The sequence below is a fragment of the Neovison vison genome, chromosome X (assembly GCF_020171115.1).
Source record: "Neovison vison isolate M4711 chromosome X, ASM_NN_V1, whole genome shotgun sequence".
Classification (NCBI taxonomy): domain Eukaryota; kingdom Metazoa; phylum Chordata; class Mammalia; order Carnivora; family Mustelidae; genus Neogale; species Neogale vison.
In genome coordinates, this window is record NC_058105.1 from 37,768,842 (window position 1) to 37,791,954 (window position 23,113).

The 23,113-nt window shown below is 38.5% G+C and overlaps 1 protein-coding gene across 3 annotated transcripts in view; it reads left to right on the forward strand.

The window, feature by feature from the left end:
• AMMECR1 (AMMECR nuclear protein 1) overlaps positions 1 to 23,113 on the forward strand; it is a 115,088-nt gene that overhangs the window by 74,192 nt on the left and 17,783 nt on the right. For all 3 annotated transcript variants that reach the window (XR_006382412.1, XM_044234631.1, XM_044234632.1), the window contains exon 3: positions 18,511 to 18,625. Coding sequence is in view for 2 of the 3 variants with exons in the window: in XM_044234631.1 (XP_044090566.1) it covers positions 18,511 to 18,625 (115 nt within the window). In the remaining variant the exon portion in view is untranslated. The remainder of the gene's footprint in view (positions 1 to 18,510; positions 18,626 to 23,113) is intronic.

Here is a 23,113-nt window from a genome sequence, read left to right on the forward strand (position 1 = left end):
TTTTCCAGGTTTCTATAGAAACTGGAAATCTTGGAGCCTTTTTTTAAAAAAAATCTTATTGTTTGATTTACAGTTCTATATATGAAAAGAGGGAGTCTTAGCACCTGAAACCAAGTGAAATTAGTGGAATACCCATCCATGATATGCTGGTTCTGGGTGCTGTGCTTAAGGGAGATGTGTACGAATCCAGGAGCTCACAATATAATCTGCATGGTCGGATGGGTCCTTGTGACAAGACACCTGGGCCTCTAAGGCTGTTAAGATGAGAGCAGGATGGAGGTGTGAGGAGTAACCACCACTGAGAATATTTCCTCTGGACAGCAATGCTACTTTGTTGGGCTTTCATTTGATACCTGTCTCATAATGACTGAATGTTTCCTACTTACTTTACGGGTTTCCCAAGAAGGTTGTGGCTCTGCCTTTTATTTTGTTTGTTCTGGTGCAGAGGTCTATGACCTCAGGGCATGGAAGTACCCCCCCCCCCGCCCCTGCCCATTTTGGCTTGATGTAACCCAAGGTATTAAGAATTTGTAACTTCTTTAGATCTGACAGGAAGTGACTGAACTCGTCAGGAGGCCTGCACCATATTTTTGAGTCAGTTCATGACCTACCATAAGACTTGTACATATAGGTCCTTCTGTGTGATTCCGACCATAGCCGAGTAACGAGCCACACTGAAGTGGATATAGAAGTTCCCTAATTCAAAATAAGTGCAGGAAGTCAGTATGATCAATAAAGAATGAACTTTTTAAAGTAGTTTTGCTTGCTGTAATGCCACAGATAGCTCAAAATGGGTGAAGAGGGTACTACTGAGTAGCCATCTTCCAGAGAGATGCCTTTTCATCTAAACAGAAGATTCATAATTATGATGGCACTGTGCACGGAGATGGCTAATTCTAAAGTCCTGAAACGAGTTGCTCTCTCTGTTCTTCCCTCACAACCTTAATTGTGAGGTTGATTTGTTGAGCATAGCAGACCCTTCTTTTCCAGTCAGTGTAGGTCTGTTTGAATTAGCACAAATTTTGCATTAGTGGAGCACAAATTAATGACGTTGTATTCTGTTACGAAGAGTTTGCTTTCCATCACTGATAATTATATCCAGGAAAGTTAAGTCTACAGAAAATATTCTCTCAGTTTCCTCAGTGCTGTTTGCCAACATCTAAGAAGTGGCTTTTAGTTACACAGGGGAGGGACAAGGCATGGCACTAGCGAAGGAAAATGAGGTACTATAACCTGGTCTTTCAGGTTTGTGGAGCAGGCTCTGAGCAGCATTCTAAACCAATATTATTCCTTATAAAAGGCAAACCAGACCTGGGAATTTGAAAGTCTAATGTGATTGAGAAAATGTGTGCTGGTGCATACTAATACTTTAACCCCTCTCAGCCTGGTGGGTTGTAGATCCTCTAAGCTGACAAATACTCGGGACAGCCCCACCAGAGAGAGGTCTATGGGTCTTCCCCAGAGTCAGCTCTTCTGCCACTAGATCATTCTCATAGCTTCCGAGGGTTGATCTTCATCAAGTCCTCTTTTCCCTTTGGAGTCTCTCTCCCCCGACATCCCTCAGAGAACCAGAAGAGTGGGCACAGGACTTTGTAAAGGATTCTTTTTATTTGTGAACCGATGTCTGATTTTTCTTTAGGCCCGTGTTCCCTTAGAGAGACTGTTATCTTGTGCTTTTTTTTCTATGCCTGCCCTTGCTCATGGTGATTCATCCAGTTTGTAAGATGTTCCTTTATAAGAAGGTGTGAAAGGCATAAAGATAGACTAGTAATATGGGCCCCTATATGTTTCAAACTACAACAAAATAGTGATAATCATCCCACAAACACAAGAAGCCATTGAGCTCCTTCAGGATGCAAAGCATCTGTGTTTTCCTTGGGAGGGGAGAAGGCCTGTGAGATCAAAGCAATGCTAACTCTATCATGGAAGTGAATTATCATCTATTTATAGCAGTCTATGAGTTTTGGATGGAAAAATGTTGCCAAACTCTGCTCTACTGTGAATGCACAGTAATTTAACTAAAGACTTAAAAGGCCAGTTACCACCTAAATGAACAGTATTTCATAGACATCAAACAGGGGAAATCACATTTCAGTGGAGAGTTCTTTTAAGCTGATAAATAAAAGGATATTTGGCATCTAGGGCAATGTTGGCTCTTTAATAAAGTAAAACCAGTAGGGCCATTTTAGTGTTTATTATCTTACCAATAAATGTATGTGAAACTTGAGACTACCTTCCTCTATGCTTTCCTTCACTCATTAAGTATTTACTCACCAGCTACTGAATGCTAGGCACTGGCTATAGAATGGTGAGCAAAATGTACACAGTTGCCATACTCATGGAGTTTATGGTCTAATGACCTTATACCCATAGCACACAAGTGGGTACGAAGGAGTCAAAAACTTAGTCATCGAGTTTCTGTAGGGTTTTGGCCATTAGCCTGGTAGCTTTGCTTTTACAAAGAGGATTATACCTGTAAAGCAAAAAGTAGTAGGGCCTTGCGAATTTAGGTGCTCCCCTCCTTCTCTTGTTGGTTTTTGTTTCACATCTCTAAAATGTGACTTAGTGTATGAGATCTGCACTTGTCATTAGTTGTTCTGGGTTGTGCCTAGAAGTGCCATCATGTCAAGGTAGTGCAGTGAAAATTCTCTGAAGTAAGGTGTCCCACAGAACTCCGACTGAACACACTCTATATGTATACCTATGCTTGGCACACAGCAGGCACTGGATAAATATTTGCTGAATGAAAGAACTCATGTTCATAGAGATTCTCTTCTACCAGCAATCATTAGGACTGCCATTTTTTCGTGGCGAGTTCTGCTGCTGTGGGGGAAACAGAGCTTTTGTCACGTGACTGAGATTTAAATTGCATGGCTTTTATCCATTGCATTTTTTCCATCCCCAAATGATGCCGTTTCCTTTTTGTATCTACTGTGGTTTTTCTAATACGTACTGTAGTACAGAATCAGCAATTGTGATTTCAGCAGCGTAGTGCAAAGCTTTTCCAACATATTTTATTACCCCATGTGCTTGTCTCATGGAAACAAAGTCAGCGTAGGACCCTTTCAGTAGGACCCTTTCAGTGGGAGAATCGGATAATATTTAATGGTAATAGAATGGAAAACTATACAAGTGGGATTTTTCTTTGCCTTTGAAAATTGGGTTTATCGAGATATGACCAATCAAGAGATGGAGAGCTAAAATACCCTTTTCTGTTTGATCAGGCTCACTTTTAAACATATTTGTTGAAAGGAACAAAGTAAAATCAGTTCCAAGTTAAGGGATTGGAAAGTACGTTGGACTGAAGTCTGAGAGGTTAGCAATACATCAAAAACCATGGGTTCTTCTCATCCTCAGTCTATGTGTGGCATTGTGATATTTACTTGAAAATGGGCATGGAGGTCATCTTGCCCTGACCAGCTTATAATTTGCATTTTTAGGGGTGTCTGGGTAGCTTAGTTAAATGGCTGGCTTTTGATTTTGGTTCAGGTCATGATCTCAAGGTCCTGGGATTGAGCCCTGAGCCGTGTGTCAGGCTCTTTGAGCTACTCATGGACTTCTTGAGGGTTCTCTCTGTCCCTCTGCCTTTCCCCTTGCTCACATGCATGCTCTCTCTCTTTTTCTAAAATAAATAAATAAATCTTAAAAAATTAATTTGACATATTTATATACACACAACCAGAACATGCAGTGAGTAGCATTTACAACAGGGACAGATTCTCTCATTGTTAGAGCTTGATAAAAGGGCATTAAATACCCTATTTTTTAAAAAGATTTTATTTATATGTCAGAGAGAGAGAGAAAGCAAGCACAAGCAGGGGGAGGGGTAGGCAGAGAGAGAAGCTGGCTCCCCACTGAGCTAGGAACCTGATGCGGGACTTGATTCTAGGACTCTGAAATCATGACTTGAGCCGAAGGCAGATGTTTAACTGACTGAGCCACCCAGGCATCCCTAAATACACTATTTAAAAACAGAAACAAAAGTGTCTAACTTTTCTGCTGAACATTCCTTCTCTGTAGCTCAGCAATTAGGGAGAACTGAGGGAACAGAATGGATGGACTGCAAGGGGGAAAAAAGAGCAAAGAAGAAGAAGCATAATGAGGAAAAAAGCGACACCTACTAGGTGTGTAAGAATAAAGTGAGACGAGGGAGTGAATTAGAAACGTAAAGGAGGGGACTAGTGAAGACCACAGTTGCCACGCTCTGCTCTTTCCCCAACCCTGATCTGCTCAGTTTCGAAATTCCGCATGGCGTCAGCATGAAGACAAGTGCCACGTGCCTGGTAGTGTTGAGTTATGCTGGGAAGCTCCCTGCTTTACTGTTTTAGCTCTTCCCTGGTGCCCTTTGACATTTTCTTCTTTGCTCGTTGAACGTCCGTTTTGGAATGTTATTGGACTAAGACAGAGTAGGTCAACAGATATGTGAAAGGTCAGTGGATGGGGGATGATGGAAGTCAGGAGATGCAGAGTTTAGTCACTTTCTGCTCTAGTTCCCCGAAATGTCAAATGAAGAGTGATAGTGGATGATCTCTGAGTGCTTGTAGCGCTGACATTGGATGACTCTATGACTATAGCGGGCCTTGTTCTTCAAGGACGCCTATTATGGTTTCTAATGTAATGTAGCTCTCACTTGGTCTACTTCATGGGGCTGTTTTGAAGGTCAGCTAGGCTAAAAGATGTGAAGACCCTTTGGAAACTATGAAGAATCATATAAAACAAAGATGATAGGAATGATTGATACTTTTCCCCCAAAGATATCACACAGTGATAAAAATTAAAATAGTTCCATTATGGGGCACCTGGGTGGCTCAGTGGGTTAAAACCTCTGCCTTCAGCTCAGGTCATGATCTCGGGGTCCTGGGATCGAGCCCCTCATCAGGCTCCCTGCTCAGCAGGGATCCTGCTTCCTCCTCTCTCTGCCTGCCTCTCTGCCTACTTGTGATCTCTGTCTGTCAAATAAATAAATAAAAATCTTTTAAAAAATAGTACTGTTGCAATCCATGTAAGGCAGGTTGCAGAAGCCTTAAAAACAGACATGTAGTTATGCTTCCTTTTCGAGAAATATGCCATTGGAAAGTACACAAAGCCAGGAACGGATTCAAAACCATTGCCTGTTTAAGCAGTGAGGGGGTTGAAGCACTGGGCTTTTTTCCCAACCCCCATTCTGCTTTTCAGGGTTACCGTTAAAACCCTAGACAGAAGCAAACAGTGGATCTTGCACATTTCTCTGTCACTATCATCCATCTGCTCTGCAAAAGCTGAGCTCTAACTTTAAAACCAGTGCCCAAGAGAACAGGTCATCTTGACCCAGTAGCAGAGCGTAAACACCTGTAGTTGCTTTGCACCCTGGCCTGTTCCAATGTCTGGTGGAGGCAGCAGCTCTTGGCCTCTGTTGTTAGTGTTTTATCTCCCCCACCCCCATTTATTTCTTTCATCTCCTCTTTATGATGTTTTACTATTCTTTCATCCTTCCTTACCTTACTAGAGTAGAAAGAGGAAAGAAAAGAGAAAAACATCCAGAAGGTGGGGGAGAGGGGAAGAAGAGAAGGAAAATAAAGATGAAAAAAGCAAAAACAAAAACAAAAAGGAAAGACGTTTCAGAGGTGGTGGGGAGAGGTGGATTCCTTTTCGCTCTCTTCCTCAGCATAATTGAGTTGATAAGTGTAGTTTGTAACTCATCTTGAAGACTGACTGAGCTCTCCTTTGTTAACCACTAGTCCCCCATCAGTGACGTCTGAGAAAATCAGAGGCCCCATAGTGAGAACCAGCATGCTAGCTCTCAGCATACTCTTACCATCTAGGGCTGGCAGGAGTTTTAGAAAGGACAGTAAACGAGAGGGTCAGACCAAACTACCCTAACATGGCACATAAGTTATAGTGACAGCATATGTTTTGCAGTTCAGGGTTTAATTCATAGATCTGATTACCATGGAAAGAATAGAGGACAAAAATTGCATGACTCTTGTTGGGAGCATGAGAGAGCTTATTCATTCAGGTTGGAAAAGCAAAGTTAAAAATCAGAAACAGGCCCTCCAGTCTAGAGATGTCCAAAACTAGTTCTTCGGTCATGCTGTTATGCCTTCTAGCAGATGAAATTTCCAGTTGTGGAAAGGCTTCAGAATAAGGGAAGGCTTCATGTCCCACGAATAGGGCTTATTAAATTTAGATAAAACATTTTTTTCAATGGCAGCAGCTCTGAATCACCAAGGTGGAAATGGAGAAAACAAGAGAACAAAAACAAGCTAATACCTTGACTTAAAAAAGTACCATTTATCCAAGCTTCAGAACCTGCTCACACTTAGAACCTAAAGCCTTCAGTGAAACCCCAGGGGAAGCAGCATTAACTGGGGACATTTTTCCTTAAAACCAATTGAATGTGTATGCATGCATTTATGTTGATTTGCTAACATTCTAGAAGTGGTACCACGAAAGGAGAAGGAGTTCTAGAAGCAGGCAGCCCTGATGAGTTCAGATGTTAATCCTGTTACCTAGTTTTATGATCTTTGACAAGTAGCTTAATCTCACTGAACACAAGGAATCTCAGTCTCCTTATCTGAAAAATGGGGTGGTTTTGAGGACTCCAACAAGGTAATACGTGTATAGTACTTGGCTCACATAGCTCCTTCAGAGATAGTGGCTCTTCTTGTATTTAAAGCTGTTTTTGCTCATAGTATCGTGTGTCTAGGTAGATTAGAACCAGTCTCCTAGAATTTGATCAGGAACTATACCTTTGCAGTCTCCAGAGAGGGGGTGCACCTAGATGATCCTTTGCAGGGTGAGAAGAAAAATTAGAAATTCAAGCTATGATCTTCCTTATCCAAAATATAAGGAAGTACTTAAACCCCACAAATCCTTAATGTATGGACTGACCCTGGTGCCCTCACTTGGGTTATATCTGAAGCTCACTGCCATATTCTAAATGAGGGATCCTGAGGAACGTGAGATCCCTGATTTGATGGAAATTGAGAGTGCATACTCCTTTCATTTGCTTTCAGCATCTTGCAGTTCACATGTATCTGGTTAAATGGATTCGTGCTTCTTGGTATGATCTTCAGCCAGTGGTTTCTTTGCAGAAGTCTCCTGCAGCCATCTGACCATTGTTCATAGGTTAGCTAAAGATAGATAAATTAACCCATGCAGGAGGGACAAGGGGCTTGCTTAAAAGATTTCCCGGCCAGGAACAATGGATTGGTGATAAAAGTAATAATACAGGCACAAGGCAAAGACAAGAAAATGGTGGAGCTAGCTGACACTTCTACAAGCTACCTTATAATTTGTTGGACAAGTCCTAAAGTAAAAATGAAGATGATCTAATGAGACCTGACAAGATGTCAGCCCCCAAATAAAAAAGAAATGGTCAAGAACGTTCCTGAAAATATGTATTTATACACGCTGTCTTTAACAACAAAGCTTTCTCAAATATATATTGTACTTAGGATATATTAGCTAGTGATGGTAGTCCATGTATATACATTGTAAATAAATATACATATTGGGGGTGCATGGTCAAACTTTTTTTACTGACAAGATCAAAATCTCTAAACCAGTGGTTTAGATGAGGAAAGCATGGACTTTCTCATTTCTCATTCTGTGTCTACTGCTTAGCAAGTGTTTTGTTTTGTCCTTAAGAATTTTGACGAAGCATAGCCGATATGATAAATAATATATTTAAATCCATTCAAGATAAATTGATAAGAATTCAAGGAATTGCATTTCTTGGTCAACATTTCTTGTATGGAAATAAAAGACCAATCCTTGCTCTGGATATTTTTAAAATTTTAAAAAGACTTTATTTATTTATTAGAGAGAGAGAAGGAGCAGGGGGAGGGGCAGAGAAAGAGGGAGAAGCAGACTCCCTGCTAAGCCAGGAGCTTGACATGGGCCTCAATCCCAGGACCTTGAGATCATGACCTGAGCTGAAGGCAGACACTTAACGAACTGAACCCCCCAGGCGCCCCTCCCTGGAGATTTTTAAAAATCTAGTTCAGGAACACTGAGAGTCACAAAGCAAGATATGAATGCATGCCTGTGGGATAATAGAAATTCTTAATGAAGAAGCTCCTTACTTGATGTAGTAGCTTGGTTAACTAAAAAAAAATGCATATACATTTCATTTCTATACATTTATGTGTAATTCTGGGTGACTTGGTAACCAGTAAACCAATAGCGGGGAGAGTCGAACAGATCCTTCCAGAAAAGAAATGAACCTTGTCTGACCAGTCCTTTCAGCATTCCTATTGTATGTGATTTTAATAAGTCTTTTATGTATACCCATATATTACTTTGTAATCTATTCTTATATCCTCATGGCTCTTCACATGATAAAAAGCATATAGCAGATGGGGCGCCTGGGTGGCTCAGGGGGTTAGGGCATCTGCCCTAACCCAGGTCATGATCCCAGGGTCCTGATCAGGTCATGATCCCAAGGTCCTGGGATCAAGCCTTGTTTTCGGGCTCTCTGCTCCACAGGGAGCCTGCTTCCTCCTGCCTCTCTGCCAGTTGTGATTTCTCTCTGTCAAATAAATAAAATATCTTTTTAAAAAAGCATATAGCAGGTAATGTATTTTGAAAATGAAATTAAGGCTTTTCAAAAAGACCGTGCCAGGGGTGCCTGGGTGGCTCAGTGGGTTAAAGCCTCTGCCTTCGACTCAGGTCATGATCCCAGGGTCCTGGGATCGAGCCCCACATCAGGCTCTCTGCTCAGCAGGAAGCCTGCTTCCCTCTCTCTCTCTCTGCCTGCCTCTCTGCCTACTTGAGATCTCTCTCTGTCAAATAAATAAATAAAATCTTAAAAAAAAAAAAAAAGAAGAACGTGCCAGGAAAAGTGACCATTATCCCTTGAGATGACTGCATTTAATTCCTAGAGAAGATAACTGGATCAGATTCCCCCGTATTGAGGTTGATGGGTCATTCTTATTCTTGGGGTTCCCTTCCTTTTCCCCGAGCCCTGATATGGGGGCTGTGGGCATAAGCTTACAGTTAAAGTTCTTTGACAGCCATTACTTAGTGAGCACCTAGTGTATGCAAGGCACTTACACAGGTGTTATTACTATTATTTTATTTACTTGTCACAGTACCTCTGTAGTGTTAGCATCCCCATTTTATAGATGAGGAAGTTGAGACTCATAGAGGTTAAGAGATTTGCCCAGATGTCACACAGCTAGTAAGCAATGGAACTAGGATCCACATGCAGGTATATCTGACTCCAGGATAGAAGGTCTTAACCATTCTATGAAAATAGAGATACAGCATACCAAAATCTATGAGCTGTAGCAAAAGCAGGTCTAAGAGGGAAGTTTATGGCCATACAGGCCTACCTCAAAAAAAAAAAAAAAGAGAAATCCCAAATAATTTAGTTTTACACCTGGAGGAACTAGAAAAACAAGCCCGAAGTTAATAGAAGGAAGGAAATAATTAAGATCAGAACAGAAGTAAATGAAATAGAGACCAAAAGATGATAGAAAAGATCAGTGAAACCAAGAAGAGCTTCTTTGAAATAAAACAAAATTGATAAACTTTTAGCTGGACTCACCAAAAAAAAAAGAGGGCTCAAATAAATAAAATCAGAAGTGAAAGAGAAGTTGCAACTGATAAGACAGAACCACAAAGGATCTTAAGAGACTGCTGTGGACAAGTATACACCAATAATATGGGTGACCTAGAAGAAATCCCTAGAAACTTACAATTTTCCAGGACAGAATCATGAAAAGAACAGGAAATCTGAACAGACTGAGTCCTAGATTATTAGTAGGAAGAGCAAATCAGTAATCAAAAACCTCCCAACAAATAATGTATAGGACTAGGCAGCTTCACTGGTGAATTCTGACAAACATTCAAAGAATACTTAACACCTGTCCTTTTCAAACTCTTTCAAAAATTGAGGAGGAGGGAAAGCTTCCAAGCTCATTTTATGAGGGCTTACTCTGATACCAACACCAGGCAAGGACACCCAAAAAAAGAATTACAGGCTAATATCCCTGATGAACATAGGTGTAAAAATCCTCAATAAAATATTAGCAAACTGAATTCAGCAGTACATTGAAAGAATCCTATACCATAATCAAGTGGAATTTATTCCAGTTAAAATCTGCAAACCAGTCAGTCTAATACACCACATTAACAGAGTGAAAGATTAAAATTCTGTGATCATCTCAGAAGATGCAAAAAAAGCATCTGACAAAGTTTAACATTCATTTATGATAAAACCTCTCAATAAAACAGGTATAGAGGAAGCATACCCTCAACATAATAAAGCCCATATATGACAAACCCTCAGCTAATATAATGCTCAATGGTGAAAAGCTCAAAGTTTTTCTTCTAAGACCAGGAACAAGGTAAGGATGCCTAATCTACCCATTTTTTTTAAATCAACATAGTATTGGAAGTCCTGGCCACAGCAATTAGGCAAGAGAAAGAAATAAAAGGCACAAAAATGGGAAAGGAATGAGTAAAGCTGTCACTATTTACAGATAACATGATACTATATATAGAAAACCCAGAAGATTTCACAACAAAAACTGTTTGAACTAATAAATGAATTCAGTGAAGTTACAGAATACAAAATTAATATACAAAAATCTGTTGCATTTCTGTACACTCATAATGAACTATCAGAAAGAGAAATCAAGAAAACAATTCCATTATGATCATATCAAAAATAATAAAATACCTAGGAATAAGTTTAACAAAGGAGGTGAAAGATCTGCACACACTGAAAATTATAAAACATTAATGAAAGAAATTGAAAAAGACACAAAGAAGGGCAATGGTAGTTCATGCTCATGGATTGGGAGATTTAATATTGTTAAAATGCCCATACAACCCAAAGCAACCTATAGATTCAGTGAAATTCCTATCAAACTTCCAATGGCATTTTTCAGAGAACTAGGATAATTCTAAAGTTTATGTGAAACTACCAAAACAAAAAGCAAAAATCGTGAGTAGCCAAAACAGATTTAAGGAAGAAAAAGAAAGCCAGAGGTATCATACTCCCAGACTTCAAACTATACCCAAAGCTGTAGTAATTAAAACAGTATGGTACTGGAATCAAAACCAGACATACAGATCAGTGGAACAGAATAGAGAGCACAGAAATGAACTTGTGCATGTAGGGTGATCTGCGACAAGGGAGGCAAGAATATATAATGGAGAAAGGACAACGTCTTCAATAAATGGTGTTGGGAAAACTGGACAGCTACATGCAAAAGAATGAAGCTGGACCAATATCTTATACCATATACAAAAATTAACTCAAAATGGATTAAAGACTTGAATATAATACCTGAAACCATAAAACTGCTAGAAGTAAACATAGGTGGTAAGTTCCTTAACATCAGTCTTAGTGATATTTTTTTTGATCTGACTCAAAAGGCAAGAGAACAAAAGCAAAAATAAACAAATGGGACACATCAAAAGCTCCTGCACAGCAAAGGAAACCATTAACAAAACAAAAAGGCAGCCTATTGAATGGAAAAAGAAATTTGCAAATCATATATCTGATAAGGGGTTAATACCCAAAATATATAAAGAACTCACTACAACTCAGTAACAGCAAAAGTCCTTTTAAGTAATAAGCAGAAGATATGAATAGACATTTTTCCAAAGAAGGCATACACATGACCAGAAGACATAGAAAAAGATGCTGTCCATCACTAATCATCAGGGGATGCACATTACAACCATAATGAGTTGTCTCCTTACACCTGTCAGGTATCACTTTACACTTATCAGAATGGCTGTTACCAAAAACACAAGAAGTAACACATGTTGGCGAGGAAGTGGGAAAAAAGGAAACTTCATGCACTGTTGTGGAAATGTACATTGGTATAGCCACTGTGGAAGGTTCCTCAGAAAATTAAAAATAGAATTGCCATGTGATCCAGCAATTCTACTACTGGGCAGAAATGGAAACACTAATTCAAAAAGATATATACAACCCTATGTTCTTTGCAGCCTTATTTACAATAGCCAAGATAGGGAAAACAACCTAAGTATCCATCAGAGGATGAATACATTAAGAAGATCACACACACACACACACACACAGGACTACTAGTCAACCATTAAAAAAAAATCTTGAAAAGAATGAAATCTTGCCATTTGTGCAACAAGAATGAACCTTAAGGGTATTGTGTGTGTGATAGAGAAATACAAATACCACATGATTTTATATATGTGGAATTTAAGAAACAAAATGAGAACAAACTAACCAAAACAAAACCCTGATTCATAGATACAGAGAACAGATTGGTGGTTGCCAGAGGGGAATGGAGAGTTGAGCAGACTGAAATGGGTGAAGGGGATCAAGAAGTATTACTTCCAGTTATAAAATGAGTCATGGGATGTACTGTACAGCACGGGGAATATAGTAAATAATATTTTAGTAAGTTTGTATGGTGACAGATGGTAACTAGATTTACTGTGGTGATCATTTTGCAGTGTATCCAAATGTCAAATCACTATGTTGTACACCTGAAACTAATATAATATTGTATGTCAACTGTCCCTCAGTTAAAAAAAAAAAAAGATGAACCTGGGTCATAAAGAGAGAATTAAATTGCATTCATTGTACTCAGTAGCTTTTAATCTGAAAAATAATTAAAACAAAACTGTTCCTAGTAGTTCATTTCTAAAACCAAGATAGAGTAGATGCAGAAAATCTGCAGACAGAGCGTTATTGTGGACATTACATGGAGGGAAATGAGGAACACCTGCCATCTACACTAAGCATGTAGCCATCTGTTTCTTTATGTATTTTGTATTTTCCAGTTTTAATTGTGCTCCACTAAGTCAGACCCACAACCCATTCTCCCAATTTAAAGGCGAGGTGAGAACTCGTGGTGAGGCTGCAGATCCCTGACAATATTGCTGTGGTTGTCACAGCATGCGGCCGGAAGGGTATGCTTCCCTCCTGGTGGGCAGCTGTAGCTATGACAGAGAGTAAAGGCTTTTAAGAATGTGAGATTAGAGCAATTCAAGACGTTTAAGCTGGCTAATCAGAGGGCAGCAGACGATAACACTGTAAAGCCTAAGTGAATCCTGTAAGATGGGAGCCAAATAACACAGGAAAACCTGTGGGACCTACTGCACTTTTGCTTGCCCTCCCTCCTACCTTCTACTCTTCCTTGCTTTCTCTTTTTGTCCGTGTGTGTGTGTGTGTGTGTGTGTGTGTGTGTTATCTATTTTTTTTCTTTTTTCTTTTTTTTCCCCTCCCGTTTCCTTTTCTCTCTCTCTCTTTTTTTTTTTCCCCTCTTCCTCTCCATCTTTCTTTGTATATATACCTTTCTCTATTTTGGTCCCTCCTTTCTTTCCTTTCCTTTTGTTCCATCCCTTAGTTCTTTCTTCTGTCCCCCATCAATTACCCATCATACCACATTTTGAAATGTATATTAAAATTAATGTTTTAATGTTTATATACATTTAGCACTAAGTAGCTTGTATTTATTATTCTAAAGGGGAAAAACATCCCCCAGTTATGGAACACTTTATCTATGGCTTACAATTGAAAAGTTCCTTTTGGATCACTGCTCTTCCTCCTTCCTTAGCCTAACGTAATCATGTCCTTTGTTGTCCTTCTCTAACCTTAGGTTTGATAAATGGTCACTTTTTTTGCATTCTGTTTTACATCCATCATTTTTTTTCTCATAATGGAAAACTAAAATTGTTACTTAATGTGAAGGAGAGGCTGTGGATAATTTTTTCAGAATTGGCTTTAGGATTCTAGTATTCTAAGTTTCCAAAATTCAGACATGCCACGTGTGCATTCTGTTCCAGAATCTCTGATGAGGAATGGCAGAATTTCCAGAGGATTGAAACCCCTTGTGAAAAACAGTTTTTTTAAATTTTAGACTAATGTATGTCTGATTTACTTTTCTTCACCTATCCAAACAGGGATTTTTAAAAAGATTTTATCTACTGATTGACTTAGAAAGAGAGTGCAGGCAGGGGGAGAGGCTGAGAGAGAGGGAGAGAGAATCTCAAGCAGACTCTGCGCTGAGCAGGGAGCTCGACACAGAGCTCAATCTCCGGTCCCTGAGATCATGACCTGGGCCGAAATTAAGAGTTGGATGCTTAACCGACTGGGCCACTCAGGCGCCCCCTAAACGGGATTTTTAATTTTGATTTTGTTTCCTTGTCCTGAAAAATGATGGCCTGGAATGTGAAGCCTTTCTCAGTTTGGTAACTTGCCACTGCTTAACTGATTAAAGTCATCGAAGTTTTAGAAAGTGATGGAATGAAGGAATGAGTGAGTAAATGGCTAGCTAGCTAGATTCATTTAAATAATTTCCGTTGCCTGCTCTATTGTTTATGATGAGTCTTGTAAGAGCTAAGATTTTGCCTCTTTTTGGCTGTTTTTTTTCCCCCTCATAGCTTCCAGGCACTGTCATAAACTTTGATTCTTTGATAGCTAAACTCTTAATTCCTTTTTTTTAAATGTTCATTTTCATTAAAGTGCTATTTAACATTAGATATTAACTTTGACAGATGTTAATGCTGCTTCTCAATTAGGTAAAATATATTCTTGGTGAGGTGCCAATTTGAATTGAATATATTTGAATTTGGTATGTGAATTAAACTGTTGTTTAAACCTTACCCATCCATCACATGGGTGATGGAGCAGCTGGCTGGTTCTGTGTCTAAGTGCGTTTCTTCCCCCCAGCAATTTTACTTATTTATTTATATTATTTTTAGAGGGGGGAGGGGCAGTGGGAGAGGGAAGGAGAGAATCCCAAGCACACTCCTCACTGAGTACAAAGCCCGAAACGGGGTTCCGTCTTGTGGCCCTGAAATCATGACCTGAGCCAAAATAGAGAGTTGGACACTCAACTGATTGAGCTACCCAGGTGCCCCCCCTCCTTCAGCAATATTTAAACATTAGAAAATGGCTTCCTGGGGCGCCTGGGTGGCTCAGTGGGTTAAGCCGCTGCCTTCGGCTCAGGTCATGATCTCAGGGTCCTGGGATGGAGTCCCGCATCGGGCTCTCTGCTCTGCAGGGAGCCTGCTTCCTCCTCTCCCTCTCTCTGCCTGCCTGTCTGCCTGCTTGTGATCTCTCTCTGTCAAATAAATAAATAAATAAAATCTTTGAAAAAGAAAATGGCTTCCTATTATAGCAAAGAGAACTTCATATGAATTTATTACAAGATCTCCTTGTTTGTCAGTTTCTTAGGCAGCATAGAGTATAAAATGCCAGACACTACTTTGGTATGAAATGTTTTCCATGGACAGTATTAATATTTTAAAATCCTTTTTGCTCCTACAGATTTCCAGTAGACAGGAAGTCTGGTTCTATTTACCCTTTGGCTACTAATGAATGCTATTAAATTATTATTTATCTTCTTTAGGCAGAGGCACTACAGGAATGAGATCAGAATTGCCAAGTGAGGCAAACATTTAATTTTAAAATTAAAAATAATACAAATCCATTCAAAAGTGGCAACTGAAGTGTGGATCCTAGAAGGTATTTTGGACTTGAGTCCGAGAACTAGGGTTGTGGCCCCACCTGCATCACTAACTTGCTGGGTCATCTCAAGCAAGTCACTTCCGGACTCTGGAGGCATGGTTCAGCTTCCGCATCGCATATTCTATATGCTAAAGGAAGCAGGGCCGAGGGAGGCTGAAACCTTGTTTATCAGCTATCCACACCAGCCTAGCAGCTCTGAGGTCAGACTCCAGCTGCATTTTTTGTCTCTCTCTTTTTTTTTTATAATCCCTTAAATCCTTGCTAGACTTTCATTGCTAGTTCTTTCCCCCTAGGAATTTGCATTCAGAACTATTGAGGGCTTCCTACGTTTGGGAATTTTTCTATGCTCATGAATTTAATGAAAAGTTACTTAGAGTTACAAAAAAAATATCAGAATTAAATGTCTTGTTTGAATGACTGTTTCTGTAAAATCAGACTGTTTTCATCATGACTAATGTTCCTTCACTATTTCAGTTTTGAACTTAATACAGTTGCGTCCTGGTATGGCGAGGCATGATTGTCAGTTTCTCTTATTAGCCATGCTAGTATTCTCCCACTTTACGCATTGTTCTAACTCTTTTTTTATTTTTTGAAGCCCAGAGTGATTGAGCAACAAGGCTCCATATCATGGGAGTTATATTTTAGGTACTTGAGAATCTCATTGATTTGAAATAGTTTGAATTGCACTAAGCTAAAATTTACCTTTTGTTGGCTTGCTAGGAAAAAAATTAAACAAAATAAACTTAACTCAGAGCGTTGAGAAAATAACCATATGGCAACTTCAGGATGTGTATTGTTTGACTGGAAAATGCTAGAGAGAGATTTTTATAGCTCTCTTTATTAAAGGAGGTCTAGCACTCTGATTAAAAAGGCAGACAATAAGAAGGGCTGGTAAGGATATGGGGAAATTGGAACTCTCACACCTTGCTGGTGGCAATGAAAGGTACAGCCACTGTGGGAAGCAGTTTGTTAGTTCCTGAAACAGTCAACCATAGAATCACTGTATGACCCAGCAATTCCATTCTTATGTATCTACACCCCAAAGAGACTAAAACCTCTGTCCACCCAGATACTCAAGATGGTAAACATTCTGGAGATGGATGCTAGTGATGGTTGTACAACAAGAATGTGCTTATCCACACAGAGCTGTACACTTAAAAATAGTTAAAACAGTAACCTTTATGTTACATATATTTTACCATGACAGAAAATCTACAATTCTAAGAAAATTACATTTTACATTATTCAAGTGTATAAGGCTTTTTTCCTTCTCTCTCTTTCTTTTTAGCAAGAAGATGGAAAGTGTGATCAGCCTTTTGGTTTTTATGCATGAGATTCTTTTGTTTTAGAACTTCTGTTCAGTATTTGTGTTTGTTAGGAGAGAGGGTATTGGTTATACATACACATATAGGTCTTTATCTTGGCTTTGAGGAGAACTTGAAAATGCTTTATGAAAATTTATTTTCCAACAGGAAAATAAAAGAGGCCAAACTGTAGGAAAATGTATGTCGTTAAATTATAAAATAGTGAGGGGGGTAGGGATGGGTGTCTGGGTGATGGACATTGGGGAGGGTATGTGATATGGTAAGTGCTGTGAAATGTGTAAGCCCGATGATTCACAGACCTCTACCCCTGGGGAAATAATATATTATATGTTAATAAAAATAATAAAAAAGGGTTGGATGCTCAAAAAATTATAAAACAGTGAAATGCTATTCTCAGAGTATAAATTGTCACAGATGTCCTGATTTTCTTGGTTAATCTTGGCTCCTTGAATGGGAAAAAAAACATTATAGCATATATAGAACATATCTGTCTGTAAGCATTTTCCTTTGTGTAGTAGGATAGAGCAAGCACCCAAATGCATTGAAAACACTCACAAACACAGGGGTTACATTTGTACAATACAATAAGTGTGTTTCAGAATCTAAAGGAAGAGATGGAAAAATGAAGAAAAAAAAAGAAACTGCAGCAACGAGGAAGTCACTGAAAAAGGAATTAAATGATTTCTAAAGGCCATGGAACATTGTTAAAACTCGAGCAGTTTGTTGGCTCTAAGTTTGTAACTTCTACTGATTAATCTATGAAAATAGTTTCTAAGCCTGGCTGCTATATAGCACATTTGAATTTGAATATCCATGGCACAAATGCCAGCAATGCCATTAGTATAAAGTGTAATCAGAGGTATGTTTGTTTTTCTTGACCAGGAACTGGTTTCTTTGAAAAGTATAGGAAACACACAGTGCCTCTGTGTGTGAGTGTGTGTGTGTCTGCGTATTTTCTGTCTCTTCTTCTATTGCAGGAAGAATTATGGTCTTCCAACATCTTTGTCCTTTATAGTAAGGGTTTTTCTAGAATTTTGCACTGTAGTATATTACCCTTGATTATAGGATCCAATCAGAGTTGATGTACTCAGAAATCCATTGATGTGATTAATGGTCTCCTAATCATACTTTTATTGCCTAGATTAGCCCAATTTCCTGTACTTTCACAATTTTTGAGTCATATCTTGAATTATCCTTTATAGGGGGCCTGAAATCCTTGTATTTTTAGTCTGTAATTTGCATGATTATTTTAATTTTCTTTGATTTCCTTTGCTTGAAGAAAATGAAATTTTGATCTTTTTTGAACTCTTTGAGTGCTGTTCTAGGGTAATGGACAACCTAATATGAACTTTTTTTTAACTATATACATATTTTTTCCCATCAGCCCTAGATCTAGAAGCCTTCCCACAAATTTCCACTAGTCTAGATTTTATTCTTCTCAAAAAGTAAAGTAAAAAATAGTCTCAGATTCTACAAGTAATAGGGAAGTACACCAGGAAATGACTGTACAGGAAATGTAATTGATGATTCGCTCATTACAATTGGTTACAAGATTGGCTAATAAACAGTCTATTGAATGAAAAAAATGACTTCTAAAATCTTTGGGGGCCTTTAAATACATTTGAAGATTTTTTTTGATCTCTTACCTTTTTCAAATGTCTGCATTTGAAATTCAGACTTTCTCATATCCAATGGTTGCTTTAATATTTGCTTTGTTTTCAACAGTGCCCTTAAAGATAGCCGTTTCCCCCCAATGACAAGGGATGAGTTGCCACGGCTGTTCTGCTCAGTGTCTCTGCTCACTAACTTTGAAGATGTCTGTGATTATTTGGACTGGGAGGTAAGACTATAGAAATTTTTGAAAGAAAAATGAAGGTAACTCCTGAGTAAATGTTAAAAAGTAGGCCCAGGAAACAACTCTTTCAGCCCATTCTTTATTATAGTGGAGGTGGAGAGGAAGGTGAATAAAGAAACCTCACATTTGATCAATGAGATATCAGTGAAGGAGTTGTTTTGTTTTGTTTTTAAGGCAAAGCGCCATGTGTTGCTTTAATCCCCAAACTGAATTTGCTGTTTATTTTTGTCCTATTACTTTACCACAGCACCTAATAAAAGCTGTTAATAAGTAGTGAAAAGGACTGATTGGAATTTATTTTTCCTCTTATTTCCATTCTAATGTACTTCGGTGTAACCGCCACCCAGCAGTTAGGTGCTCAGAGGAAACTTCTCAGAAGGAAGGAGCCAAAGAGTGAGGATAATATGCCAGTTGGGGAAATCAGCATGTGGATACAGAACAGGGTGTCCATTAACTGCAGTTAAGTCATGTTAATTCATTCTTGGCTACCTTACGTTATGCACTTAAACCCGCTAACAAATAATATTAAGGTTGTATCTCGGTGATCTCTGAGCATTGTCATGATTGAAGTAGCCTAGATTAGTCTTATTTTTTATTCTTTAGTGTGTGGTGTTGGGTTTTTAAGGAAGTTCAGAGGTTCTCAACAAACAAAGCAGCATGATTTGTTTTGCTTGTTGCTGGGAGATAGTCGAGTGTATGTCTATGAAATTTCACACACAATCGTGCATACATTATTGAATGCCTCCTGGGTTCAAGGCACTGGGCTACATACACAAGAGTCCTAAAATCTGGTCCCTGCCATAAAGCATCTTTCAGTCTAATGGCAGAGAAAAGAAGTATATACCAAGCATAAAGAAAGAAGTACTACCAGAAAGAAACAATGGGAATTCAGTAATGCGCTTAGCATTCTCTCACATAAACACTCATAAATGACATGACTATATCTTTATGCTATAACATGTTTTAATTCTACTGACTTTTTAGAATGACTATGTCCCATGGTAACTGAGATATTCTGCCTTGTGGACAGATCCCTGTCCTGATAATTAATTGGACTTGAATTTTAGTTTGCGATTTGCTCATGAGACTTTGTGAGACTTTGGACATCTTATTCCACTGCCATTCAGTTCTCCACATACAGAATAAGACATTTCTAAAGTTCTTAACCTTCATTGGAAAAAATCCCTGTGATATAAATTATTGTTGTTAGGCCAAAGATTTAAAAAAAAACATTCTGCCCAGAGTAAGATAAAAGACTTCTTCTGAGTTTTGGAATATGTAGGGTTTTTTGGAGTATTATCAGAATATTAAAGCATTCAGGGAAGTTTTGTAATGGGAAAAATAAAATTAATTGATAGTGTTGAACCTGGCAAAGTTGGATTGGGTAAAAATTTTCACAGAATTAAAAATCCTGATTGCTTTCTATAAGTTCATTGTTCCTATTTGAATTTTTCTTAAAATCTACCCATGTCATAGAAACATTCCTCAGTACTTTATTTTTAAATGATACCAAATTATATCCCTTACTTATTAACCGATATTAAAATTTGAGTGGTTCTTTTAATGTTTTAAGGCCAGTGCTTCCTTTTCTCTAGCTAGAATTTTATTTCTGCTCTCTGAATTACAGAGTGCCTGGAGGGTGGGGGGCATAACAGGGTAAAGCCTGAAATCTAGAGATGACCAAGCTACAAAAACACGCCTACTCTTGCTTGCCACCACTGAGTTGGAAGTACAGTTGTGTGTGTCCGGGCGGGGGGGGGCTTTGCACATGCAAACATGTGAGCATGTTTGACATGTAAAGGAATGTATATTTCATAAATATGCATGCATGTATTTGGAGGGAAGGAAAAATGGGAGGATTCTATAGTAGTTCAATAAATATGGGCAAGCACAGAGTATACCACCATCATCTTCTTTAGCCCACTTCAAGCACTGTCTACAGCTAAAATTAACCCTCATACCTTGTATATTGTATATATAATACATTCCTTGAGGCTTAAATATTGGTGTCTATTTAGTGATGCTTTCTGATTAAAATAACAACAACAAAAATAAATATATTTTTGTGCTTTTAACATACAAGTGTTTGAAAGTGAATTTTAGGTCCTGCTAGAATGGCTATGCTAAGAGGGAAAGACTGTCCTTTTCAGTTAGTTTGTCATGGTTGGAAGTATTTAGCATAAGAGAAATTTGTCCCCAAAGAGTAAGAGTGAAATTGCATTTTATTAAGTACAAGAATGTGATTTGGGCTTTAAAAAATTACCATAGTCAGTTATTACAAGTGGAATGGTATTATCATGTGGGGATGATATCATAAGGGTCATCCTTAATAATTCTGAAAAAGCATTGGTTACTTGAAACACAGAATGCCAAAGTAGAATTCAAAACATTTTTTAAAAGTATATGTCAAGGCATTTCTGCTCCTAGGTATATACCCCAAAGAAATGAAAACAGATACTAAAACAAAAACCTGTACACAATGTTTATAGCAGCGCTATTCATAATAGCCAAAAGGTAGAAATAACCCAAATGTCTATCAACAGATAAATGGATAAACCAAATTCGGGATATCTGTACAATGGAATATTAATCAGCCATAGAAAGAAATGAAGTAGTGACATGGATGAACCTTGAAAACATTATGCTAAGTGAAAGAAGCCAAGCACAAAAGGCCACATACTGTATGATTCTGTTTATATGAAATATGCAGAATGAGTGTATCCACAGAGATAGACTGTGTTAGTGGAAGGCAGGGGTTGGGGGAGGGGCTGAATGAGAAGTGACGGCTTTTAATGGGTCCAGGGTTTCCATTTAGGGTAATGAAAAAATTATGGAACTGGATGTTGTATGACACTGCGAATGTACTTGATGCCACTGAATTGTACACTTTCAAAGCATTTTACATGATGTGTATTTTATCACATAAAAAGGCATATATGCATCTGCATGTATATTTAAACCTATTGTCCATAATAGTATGGTAATTCTAATTTATTGAAAAAGAAAACTTTGAAAATTAAAAAAACTATAAAGAAGGGCAAGCCATTTGTAATTACACTGTTCTGAGATAACCACTGTTAACATTTTGGAATATTCCTTTAAATTATTTTTCTCTGTCTTTGTATCAATAAATATGCCTATTTGTTCATGTAATGGAGATCATATTGAATATATAGTCATTATTAAAAAGGATTGTGGGAAAGTCTTTGTTTATGGTTTACCTTTATAAGTTAATGATTCATATTGCAAATTTCCTTTATGGGGGGGCGGTCTATATCATGAAAGGATACATTTCACTTTGAGAAATTTCAGGCTATCAAATAGGTACAACTTTTCTTCTAAGAATGAAATATCCTATTCACCATAAGTATCTAAATTTAACCTGAAATGCACAGCGCTCTATATGTTGATGCCACAGGGGAAACAGGAGATGATGACAGGATTTTAATAGAGAATTTTTAAGGCAGAGATCAGTAATGGGTATGTTTGATATTAACAGAAGCCTCTCACCTAGGGCTTTTCTGGTAGAAGTACCGTTTGAGAGTTGACCCCCACTGGTGAAGCGTGTTACTGCAATAGAATTCTTAATTAAAGAGGCGAAAATGCCCAGATCAAAGCAGAAGAGAGCAAAGTCTAGAAGTCCCAAAGCATAGAGGTGAGTCATTTTGGTAACAAGAGAGACATCCCTGTGGTCATGAAGATGAGGGACGTGACCAGTGGTCATAGCCACCTAATTTTCAAATGATCAGGAAACAAGTGAACCACCACAGGGCTGGCTACTGTCTTTCTCTTTTCCTCAAGGTTTTTAACTGAGCCTGTCTGGGACCTCTCTTTTGGTAACATGTCTCTATTTGTAGAGTGGAAGTTAATAGGAAGGTAGGATTTACAGCAATCAGACTTTTTTTTAGAGGCTAGAATGCTTCTCTTTGATAACGTGAGGAACGTCTGATAAATGGTTTCACAAGTGGATGTAATTGGTTTCATTTCAAGGTTGAATTGGCAGAATGATCAGTAATGCCTCCATGTTATATTTCCTCAACATAAGAATCATAACATGTAAGATGAGCGTCTATGGGTAGCCTCTCAAGGTAGTGATTAAAAACAGCAAAACCATCCACAAAGACCACACAGACAAATTGCAACACCCGCCCCGCCCTCCTAAGAATTGCTCATCATTGCCCCCATCATGATCTACTTCTTGCCCTGGTAGGTATGAGAAGGATGAAGAGTTGAATGATCTGGAGGAGAAAAAATTCATTAAGTGGTAAATTGAGATATCTACCTGCCAGGCTAAAATGGTTGTTAAATGAGGAAAATTGCACCGCCTGGGTGACATCGGAAGTGATCTGCCTTGTGTCTGGACACTAAAATTATGACCGTGGTTAGGTGTTCTTCTGTCGACAGCATTCTCTTAATTCCTTATGACAGGGTGATGGACAGGCATGGTGCTTCAGAAAGAAAGAAAAGCTCCTG